Raw genomic sequence first — 10,931 nt, 5'->3', positions numbered from 1 at the left:
CCATTGAAATAAAAATATCTTAGATCCCAAGAAGCCTGCATTTCCTAGATGGAGTCTGGTGATATAAAACATGATTTGGTGATTTTTTTTTTGGTGATTGATGTGATCTCCTGCAGGATTCCTGAGGGCCTCGCTGGACCTGGACCTGGATCTGAATCACAATCTGAAGCTTTGATGAACACCAGGAGGTGAAGGTGGGGCAAAAGTCTGCTGACTACCCTGACAACATGGGAATTATGCATAAATATGGACATGTGTGAGAAATGTTCCTGAGTGATCTTTAACTTAGCTCCATTTTTTTTCATCCACAGTAAAAGCTGCATAACTACAAAGTCTCAGAAGAGCGAGAGAAAGAGACACACTCACACACACAAAACAAAAAAACAATTTTTTTTATCCAAGGAATAGCAATCCCCGCAATCAATTGCAGATCAGATCAAAACATTCAGTTATTAAAAGCTACCGAGTGATGAGAGTGACTGTGTGCCAAGACACGTTTTCCTCCTCTGTGGGAGTTCTGGTCTTGGTGTGGAGGTGTGTCCACAGATTGACCTCTGATAGGTAGCAGGTCAGTATCTAAGCTTCAACCACAAGACTGGAGCTTCAACTACAAGACGAGAGCACCCCCTAGTGAATAAGATGAGTATATATGTATATAGTTAAAAAATACTCTACAATGATAACTATGATTCATGTTAAATTATGTTTTGACTTATGATAAGACCCTGCATTGTGTATCAGGCTGTATCGTCATTAATCTCCTGGGCCCTCTTACAGGCAATCTACATTGTATCTGTATCTACCATGCTGGCCCCACTGGCTTGATCAGGCATATATCTAAATGTAATGACCAAGGCCTGCTCAGCTGTCCTCAGTAGTCCTCATCCCCAATTATATTGCTTTAACAAGTAGTTACTAGTTATATCAGCAACTTTTCCACGTCATTCTTAATGTACCCTTTAGGACATTTAAGATCTGATGTTTGCTCTTAAAATACACACAAGTCCATTTGGCATGTTGAAATCCTCCCCTGTATGTTTCTGATCTCATCACAGTCAGTCTACCTTCTCATGATTAACATCTCTATGAGCAACCTGTTGTCCCTCTGTGATGACAACCTGCTCCATATTAGGTTGCTGTAGTATCACAAACTCGGTGTCACCCCCCTGTTGTGTGAATGTGTTAGGTGAAGGAAAGGTCATATGTTGGGCTTGTGTGTTAAATTTGACAACATGCTGTCATGTGCACTCAAGTTTGAGGATGAAGGTGTTAAACGTACCTCCTCCTCAGGGAGATTCATAGAAAGCGAGGTCTAAACTCTGAGGAAAGTGCACATTTGGTTTGTTTTTGTAATTGAATGCATTATAGACTTCGCAACAAATATTTCATAGCGCTTTTTCCATCCAGTGTAATCAGTTTCATCAGTCAGGAAATGATAATTGTATTATGAATCATGTCATTTGGTAATAAAGATCCTCAATTCATATAAATTGATAGTCTACTCGGTAAGCAAACTTCAACAAAAGTGCCCCAAAAGCATGTGTCGTGTTCATGCTTGTTGTTTGGAGAGAGCAGCAAGCTTTGACTGATATCAGACCGAATGTCACTCAACTGGAACTGCGGGAGGTCAAAGGTCTGGACCTTCTGGACCAGGAGTCCAGGACCACAACAAACTAGCAAGGAAGTGCCAGTTCCTCTGCAGTTATTTCCCCATCCTGGCGGTAGCTGTCTTTGTCTGACAGTTAGGTTTCACTTTCTATTCCTCGGAAAGGGATCCCGTCTCGGTTTCAGTCTCTCGTTGTGTCCTGGTTCAGTTGAGTTATTCGCCGCTTCTACGTCCATCGGCTATGGAGCAGAAATCATTCGGATATGTGGGGTAATATTTAAGATTTTAAGCTAATTAAGTGTCACAAAGTTTGGCAGTTCTGCTGATGTTGATTTTTGACCCGTTTGAACTGTAACTGCTCTGTGTGGTGGGAGACATAAATCCCAGGCTCTTAATCGCTTAATGTTTGCAGATTGGGTGAAACTGCAGCTACTTAGTTAGTTAGCTAGTTTGATAACTAGTTGGTTTAAGTCGGTTTTTACAAAGAACTGGGAGGGTAAGCTGTACATTTAGGTATCTATACACATAAATATATATCCTTAAAACATACTTAAAAACATTGAGTTGATTTCTTGGGAAAACTCAATTTTGTATAAATATTTCTAGAAAATAAAGCTGATTTTAAACAATGACACTGGCTTACTAATTGGTTTACAATTATTGGAGTGCACTCAAATTTGCCCTAGATCTCACAGGATTTTCAGAAAGGAAGGATTTGGACACTTAAAAAAACAAAAAATACAGGACCAGGACCTGTTTATGGAAGAAGGTCATGGGTCAAATGTTTCAGCTGCATTTTGCTAATTGCCATGTTTTATTTTTGTTGAGTTCTATTGCAGACTCTTTCAATCGGTTAATTTCTGCTCTTTTGCTTTATCTTATCTCTAGCTCTGATGCATGCTTGTGTTTGTTTTCCCCATCAGCTTGGGCGGCTTTAATATTGGAGTCACATCGTCCACAGATACATCTGCTTCAGTCAAACCTTTAAGCTTCATGGATGCAGGTAGCCGGAACTTTCCAGATGTCAAATCAAGAGAGAAAATATTGAAAGCACCTTTGTTTGCATTCCGAGGTAAACTACAGTCCCACAACCAGAAAGCTGTCAAAGACCAGCACTGCTAGTAAATATGAAGGCTTCTCTTATATTTGTTTGGATGCATTATTAAAAAACCAGGCCCAGTTTGAAAATAGGATTCCGTAAAGGCCTGCATCAAAACCCTTCATGCAACATATAACAAAATCACATAATGGTGTCTAAAAAGAAAAACTCCTCGTTCGAGACAAAAAAAGAGAAACTCTTTCAGCCTTCTTTGTACACTTGTACATTTTCACGACCCTACGCATAACAGCTGTATGGCCGACTTTCTCTGCATACAGTTTTTACATACAGTACAGTAGGTTACCAGCCTGGTGTGTCGCTATACAGTACGTGGCCTTATACCTCTGTATATTCACGTAGAGTATCTGAACTGAGATTTGTCATCATAAGACAACATGGCAAACAGGGCATTTCATTAAACCTTATCAAGTCTTCAACTCTCCTCAGCAGCTCCACCAAATGAACCTCAATGGAGAGACATGGAGTGGACAGAAGAGTGAGTAAAACTTTGCCATTCAAGTCAGTTTAAAGCAGTCAAATTAATATATTTCTGTTCATTTAAAGGGAACTTATTTAGATAAGTACATTCTGTCTTTATTCTACTTATTCAAATGATTCTAAACAGCAAGTATCTTGAATTTGAATATAGACGAAAGACGAGCCTGATGAAGACCATCAGCTCCTACAGGCCGAGCAGCTGCGAGGCGACTCAGGCTCACATTCTCCTCCTGGGTCCGGTTGGTTCTGGAAAGTCTAGCTTCATCAGTTCGGTCCAGTCGGTGTTTCATGGAAGAGTCATCAACCAGGCCATGGTGGGCTCCTCCACAACCAGCTTCACCAAGAAGGTAAAGGGGAGCAGTAAGAGAGAGAACTCACTAAAATGATTGGCATAATGTGTTGGAGGGAGGCGGGAACAAAATGAGCTTAAATGCATTGTTGCGTGTCTAAAAATGGGGGGAGATAATGAAAAGAGAGTTGGTTTCATCTTGACTTTGAACAAGACACTGAATCACTACTGGAAGAGGGCCCACTTAGCAATTCACCCTTACGTTGAGAAAGACTGGGTTTGTCATAAATTTCCACTTCCAAGCCTCTACTCCTTGGACACGATCTTTTGGTCTTGAAGTTAGCAACTAGGTAAACTCCCCAATGTTCCATATTTGTTTCAAGTTAACAATGAGCTTGCGCGTTCAATTAGGAGAGGATAATATATACACTAAAAGACAGTATAAACACAAAAAGCGACATAAAGGCAAAACTGAACAAGTTATGTTCATCAGAAAACAGTGTGTGGTGCAAACCAATCAGCAGGTTTCTGTTCCCATGCTTTAGGTGTACGTGCCATTAACTTTGTTTTTATGTGTCAGCTGCAGTCCTTCAGCATCCATGGTCAGGAGGGAGAGGATCCTACTGGACTGGTGCTGAGCGATATTGCGGGCCTGGGTGGTGGAGAGATGACCGGACTGACTCTCCATGACATTCTGTCCGTCGTTAAGGGTCACGTACCTGACGGACACAAGGTAAGCAAGATCAATATTGTATTATTGTAGTGTTCAGCCTGCAGCATTGCTGTGGTTTTTGAGACAAGACTGAAATATCTAACCAACCGCCAGATTGATTGGCACAACATTTTATGCAGGTACTCATGATTTCCAGAGGATCCTCTGACCTTCCCTCGAGCACCATGAGGTTAACATTTGTGGTTTTGACTAAAATGTCTTGACCACTATTGGTTGCATTTACATGAAATTTGGAACAGACATTAAAGGAAAAGTTCGGAATTTTGGACATAGGACCTCATTTCCAACTTACCCGAGATGATATAGGTCGGTGGAGACCGTTTTCAGCACAATTGGTCCAGTCCTTATAGTTGCACAAGTCAGTGTTGCTAAGCTGGTGTTGAGCTAGCGCACGTCAATGGTAACATCCAGCCTGTCACTAAAAACAGCTTTAACTGCTCCGCAGAACACCCGAGACAAATGTATTATAACGTCGGACTATCGATGTACATGTCAGTGTTGGTAGAATAATTTAAAAAAATGTTTTAACACTGCTACGAGTACTAGCTGTCACGACTGTAGGGCGCTTAGGTTTCGTTTTTACGCACTACTACCAGGGCCGTAGCCAGGATCTCAAAATTAGTGAGGTCCGTCCCAGGAAAGACACCCCTTTTACCAGTTTTTGCACAAACCATACCAAAATGTCACTTACAAAAATAAGTACACTGATACACTTGTTGGCAAAAAGATTTTTTTTTTTATTGTGCAGTGTGTGTGTGTGTGTGTGAGTGTGTGTGTGTGTGTGTGTGTGTCAGTCAGTCATCCTCCACATGCTCCTCTCTCTGCATTGGCCCTCTGAAATGACATAGAATACACAAACATAAGTTAAAATGATCACCCCGAGTACATTTGCAACAGAGAATCTGTATAACATGAATTACCTTTTGGAGTTGAAGGCTAAGTGGATCCTTCTGTGGCCAGAAGAGTCCCACCGTCTCAGGACCCTCTCCCTGTCAATTTTGACCTTCCAGTGGACGTGCATGAGAGCCAGTCCAGTGAGTCTGTCATCTGTCATACTGGCTCTCAGCCATGTCTTCAGCCTTCTCATTGCTGAGAAGGACCTTTCACAAGCACATGTTGTCACTGGGATTGTGAGGAATATTCTCAACATGCAGTCAATGTTAGGAAAGAAGACCATGCTTGTAGTCTGGAGGGTTTCCAGCGCTGTGGATGGCAGTTGCTCGGTGATGGACTGGAATTTGTACCTCCACCGTTTCAGCTCTTGTTCCACAGTCGCAGCATCAGGCAGGTCTTGGTGGTACCACTGGAGGAGCTCTGCCTCCCTTTCTTCAGTGAGCTTTTTCAGATCTGCTGGCACCAGGTACGCTGCAACCATGGCTGGCTCATTTCTTTGAGCAAATCTGCATTCCAGCTCACTCATGATGTGTTCTATAAAAGGAAAGAATAGATTTATCCTGTAGTGGTCTTCCACTGATTCTGAGGGAATGTTTGCCCTGAAACTGTTTGACAGAGATTCTGCGTTTGCTTGGCACCACATCGACAGATTTAGCCAGGTCAACTGCCTTTTGAAAGCAGACACTAAAAGCTTGCTCACATCTTTGTTGTGCAATAACATTGCGGACATTTCTGGCCTCTTGATATGCAGATACTATGTCCAGGTTAGTAGCCTGCAGTTGTGTTGTTAGTGGTTGCATGTAACCTAGAACATAGTCTGTAATGACAGCACTGATGATGGTCTCAAAGGACTCAATACTCTGCCGGAGGTTGTAGGCCTTTCCAGAGACAGATGTGTGCTCAGTTTCCAGGGTTCTCAAAGTTGAGTGGACAGCACTGAACTTTTCAACAAAAGCACGCATTGTTTTTCCTCTAGTGCCCCATCTCGTGTCAGACATCAAAGGTATCCCTGACTTTTTGAGCTTGGATTGGTCGCCCGAGCAATGTTCCTTTAAGGCAGCTTTTCTTGCACCTGAGGCTGAGAAAAAAACAGCTATTTTTTCCACAACTGCCATGGTGTTCCTCACTACAGGAATGTCAGCACATCCATGTACCACTACCAAATTGAGCGCATGGCTCCTACAGTGGGTGTACACCGCCCTTGGATACTGCTCCTGGACTCTTGTTTGGACCCCACTGACTCGTCCACTCATTGTGGCGGCTCCATCATATCCCTGACCCCTAAGTAAACTCGCCTCAAGACCCATCTCTGTGAGCTGCCTGAGAATGGCTTCACTAATGGTGGCTGAATCTTGTTTGGGGAGGGGACAGAAACCAAGGAAGTCCTCCCTTATCTCAGTTTCCGTGTCCTTGTCACTGACATAGCGGATACATATTGACATCTGCTGAGTGCCACTGATGTCCACGGATTCATCAGCAAGGACAGAGAAAAACTTAGCCTCCTTTATTTTCTTTAGTAAGGTCTCTCTAATATCAGTTGCACAGCATTCTATCATCTCATTTTGAATTGCAGGTGATAGATACATGGCATTTCTAGGTGAAGTTTCAAGATGTTTTTTTAGGGCCGAATCAAATTCAGATTTCCAATCTACAAAGTAGCGGAAATTCCCTCTCTCACTCTCCCCCTCCCAGCTCCCCCGAAAAGCCACGTTTCTTTGGCCAAGGCACACAATTACGTCGAGAATAGATAGGAGAGTCTGACGATTTTTCTTCACCTTTTCCTCATAATTTGCACTTATTGTTGATCTTATGTCTTTTTTTCCCCCTTGAACTATAGAGAAGAAGTTTTCAGCCATTTCTGTGGCTTTTTGATGGCCAATGGACACGTTGTGCTTTGGGAGGATGCCTCTTTTTTCCCCAATGGCATTTTTCCAGTCAGTGAAACCTTTAGTTATGAAACTGAAGTTGCCCCTGACATTGTTGAAGGCAAGGCAATGTGCACAGTATGCAGCATCTTCATTAGGAGAGTACCGAAGCCATTCATATTTTTTTTCCCACAAGACATTATATTTTAGCTGCTTTCCGCCAAAATCCCGCTGGGGATAGCTATGATGTCCTGCTGGCACCCACTTATTTTGCAGCAAACATGTTTTGTCTTCGTCAGTTAATATGAGACCCTGCATTATTTTATTTTTATAGATCACAGGATCCAGAGCATCCAAGGCAACCGTTTCATTCTGCCTGTTTTCTGGTCCTCTATGTCCTGGTCCTCTCTGGATTTTCCCACCCTCTCTCTGTTTTGCTGTCTGAGCTCTCTCTCCTGTCTGTGCTGCTGGTTGTCTTTGTTCTCCTGTCTGTGTCACTGTTTCTGGTCCCCTCTGTTGTTCTGACTGAACTGGTCCTCCTGATTCTCCACTCCATTCTCTCTGTCCATCCATTCCACTTGGTTTTCCACTCTGCCCTATCTCTTCTCCTCTCCTCTCTCCACTATCTCTCGTCTCTCCTGTCTTTCCACATAGTTCTTTGCTCTGTCCTGTCTCTTCTCCACTCTTTGCAGAAGCTCCGCACTTCTTTCTATCCTCCTGTTTCCTCTGCTCATTCTCCCCTTCTCTGTCCTCATTTTCACTGGGCCTGTTTTTCTTTTGAAGAAATGAATCCAGCGTACCCTGTTGATTTTTTTTTCTTTTTGACATTTTTCACTCTCTTCAGACACTGATTTGTTTTTTTTCTTCTCTAGGGGGAAATCAAAAGAGGTTGATTAGACCTTATTGATTATATACATAGGCCTAACATTATAAGCCTATGCATGGCCTATGAGAGAGAGACTGTTCTCATCATGATCACTTATTATCTTATTGTTTACACATACACACACTTGCTACCCTATGAGCCTTAATTAAGGCGGGTCCACACCGGACCGAAAATCGGCGTCTTTGAGAGAGTCGGCGTCCGTGACATGAGTCTCCTTGGTGTGGTCGCTCGAATCGGCCCACGTCGGCGTTCATTTCAGCCGATTCAAATGTGTAATCCGCCATTCGAGTCGGCCATATTAAGTAGCCCGACTTCATTTACCGACGCGAGTCGGGCAGTCGGTGCGGTGTGGACCCGCCTTTAGGTTACCAACTCGCGGTGAGATACCGGCAGGGCAGCCGGCAAAATATTTTATCTCGGGAGTCGGACGTTTAGCGTTCCCGTGACCGTCCACAATATATTTTGCCGACCTCCCCCAAGTTTTACCATCGCTCTCTCGTCTACTTGAATGTCACCCGGTCTGACTGCTATCTGCCGGACTCCATCCGAACGCTCCTCATACGTTCGGCTACTTAGCATACTGTGTCGACTAAGACCGAAAATAGTGGATCAATACTGCAAGTTTACACTGTTGGATCGCGTCGATCATTGGTTTAACTTGTTCTGCTTGTAGCATAATATTTAAAAGCTGTCACTCACCTGTCAACTCGCAGTCTGTGGTCATCTCCTCTGTAAATTTCCCGCGACTTACGCCGATAGATAACTTCCTGTGGTTTCAAAATAAAAGCTGTCCGGTAGCGGTGTGTTAATATGCTGTTCGGGGCCCACTTTTTTTTTTTTTCTCAGAAATTTTTACCGAGGTCCAGACCTCGGTGACCTCATAGCTGGCTACGGGCCTGACTACTACTAACACGCAAAGTAAAATTCCGCTGCTGCTGAGAAACTAGTCCCTCAAAATGTTTTATCATTGAAAATGCAAGGTTGGTTTAATTTCTAAAATTATTCTACCAACACTGACATGTACATCGATAGTCCGACGTTATAATACATTTGTCTCGGGTGTTCTGCGGAGCAGTTAAAGCTGTTTTTAGTGACAGGCTGGATGTTACCGTTGACGTGCGCTAGCTCAACACCATCTTAGCAACGGTGACTTGTGCAACTATAAGGACTGGACCAATTGTGCTGAAAACGGTCTCCACCGACCTATATCATCTCGGGTAAGTTGGAAATGAGGTCCTATGTCCAAAATTCCGAACTTTTCCTTTAATGTTCCCCTATGGATAAATTGTAAAAAAAAAAAAAAATGTTGATCCTCTTTTCATATAGTACCATCATCAGGTCAAACTTATTTTGTGTGTAGTACTTTCCTTTGACTTGTGACTAAAAACCTGAGAAACTAATTAAATTCCTGTTGGCCTTAGTTGTACTTTTGATTTAGTCCTAACACTCAATATGAGTTGTGTTGGTCTTCATTTCCCTCAGTTTAGCCCAGCTCAGCCAGTGAGGTCTGAAACTTTGGGCTACGTGAAGAGGCCAAGCCTTAAAGACAAGATCCATTGTGTGGCCTTTGTGGTGGACGGCTCTAAAATCCTGACCTACCCTAAAGACCTCACCACCACCTTCCAGCAGCTCAGAGAGCACCTCTGTGACCTCGGTATGAAAAGGACTAACAAGCATTTTCACACACACCTTTGACTTTTGAAACCAAAGTGGAAGAGCTGTTCTTCCGTCAGTTAATTTTGTTGAATTTTAGTGGCTTTTGCTACGATTAGAACTGCAAAGACTGATGTGCATCACAACTTTTGGGCTTGAAACCTTTAATGTAATTAAAAGCTGTTTTATTACAATGAAACCTCAATGACAACACTGTATTTTGTCTGTTATTTTGTCTGTTAGGTGTTCACCAGGTGGCCCTGCTGACCAACATTGACAAAATATGTCTAGGAACGGCCAAAAATGTTACTCATGTTTACAAGAGCAAAATAATTCAGGACATGGTAGGTTAATATGTCATCAACATACCTATGAACATGCTTGTGAGGACAGAATGCTGAATTATTAGCACATCAAAATATTACAGATGCAACAACTTCCGATATATTTTTTTAAACTTTGTGACTGGATTGTGTTATCCTTGTGAGGATAGAATTTGTTTTGATTATGCATAACTAGAGTGTCACACAGCCTCCCTCATGCCTTAACAGGATAAGTGGTTACATATGATGGGTGATGGATTGATGGATTGATAGATTGATGAATTTTCATGTAACCTTTTAATCTCAGTAGGATTCTGTGTGGTCTACAATGTGGATGCAAAATAAACAGGTTATTTCAATCCTTTTAACAATAAATTAGTGAAGTAGTCAAAGATATACAGACAGTATGGGTATATAATCCAAAATAAGATGGTGCCTTCATATTTACATTTACATTATCAAATTTCAAACCAACAAATTTTGGAAAATTTGACAAATTACAATTGCCCTGCCTTTCTAATACATTAGTTTGTTTGGTGTGCATTTGTGTGTTGTAGATGTCTAAAGCTGGAGCTTTGTTGGGTATGTCTACCTCCTACATCATCCCGGTGAAGAACTACTCATCAGAGCTGAACCTGGATGTGAACACTGATGTGCTTCTGCTTAGTGCTGTCGACCACATCCTGCAGTACGCTGACCTGTACTTCCAGGTCAATGCTCCTCAATACACAGGGCCAAACATGCCATAAAACTTTCATTTCTGTAAATGTAGGATATGCTTTTCTAAAAATATGAATGACAAGGAATGTGGTGTGCAGGATTTGTTTGCTTCAATATAATCTCCCTTAAAATGCAATGTGTTATGGCTTTAAACTAACTACCTTTCTCGTCATGTCATTTACAAAAGGATAATGGACCAAATGTTATAATTGAGAATAAAATAAAAAGTTTGTGATATTTTATTTGTAAGCGTCTTTATGTCAAGCTGGTGGCCCACATGCAAGAACCATTCGTAAAAACAGAATTGTAGTTTATAAAAAAAAATTTCAATGAGCAAATGTTGAACACCCTGAATGTATTGTGTC

At 42.1% G+C, this 10,931-nt stretch overlaps 1 protein-coding gene across 5 annotated transcripts; it reads left to right on the top strand.

Annotated features, from left to right (window-relative positions):
* Nucleotides 1-1,654: 1,654 nt before the first annotated feature.
* Nucleotides 1,655-10,803, top strand: ifi44g (interferon induced protein 44g). Of its 5 annotated transcripts, none has more exons than XM_084012312.1 (8): nucleotides 1,655-1,876; nucleotides 2,530-2,678; nucleotides 3,153-3,201; nucleotides 3,355-3,550; nucleotides 4,079-4,225; nucleotides 9,353-9,524; nucleotides 9,767-9,867; nucleotides 10,404-10,803. In XM_084012312.1, the coding sequence occupies exons 1-8, from the start codon at nucleotides 1,848-1,850 to the stop codon at nucleotides 10,593-10,595; spliced, it is 1,035 nt and encodes a 344-aa protein (XP_083868438.1). In that variant the 5' UTR covers nucleotides 1,655-1,847; the 3' UTR covers nucleotides 10,596-10,803. The 5 variants fall into 5 exon arrangements, with proteins under 5 accessions (XP_083868438.1, XP_083868436.1, XP_083868440.1 ...); XM_084012310.1 differs by having other exon boundaries at nucleotides 1,709-1,876; nucleotides 4,073-4,225; XM_084012314.1 differs by having other exon boundaries at nucleotides 1,711-1,876; nucleotides 2,530-2,609; nucleotides 3,156-3,201; nucleotides 4,073-4,225.
* Nucleotides 10,804-10,931: the final 128 nt, after the last annotated feature.

This window comes from Eutrigla gurnardus (genome assembly GCF_963514095.1).
Source record: "Eutrigla gurnardus genome assembly, chromosome: 6".
NCBI classification, from domain to species: Eukaryota; Metazoa; Chordata; class Actinopteri; order Perciformes; family Triglidae; genus Eutrigla; species Eutrigla gurnardus.
This window is presented reverse-complemented; position numbering and strand designations above follow the sequence as displayed.

Coding starts and splice junctions, on each gene's coding strand:
- ifi44g (XM_084012310.1), top strand. CDS start 1,848: ATGGAGCAGAAATCATTCGGATATGTGGG. Junction 3,551..4,072: donor CAACCAGCTTCACCAAGAAG/GTAAAGGGGAGC, acceptor TTTATGTGTCAG/CTGCAGTCCTTCAGCATCCA. Junction 9,868..10,403: donor GCAAAATAATTCAGGACATG/GTAGGTTAATAT, acceptor TGTGTGTTGTAG/ATGTCTAAAGCTGGAGCTTT.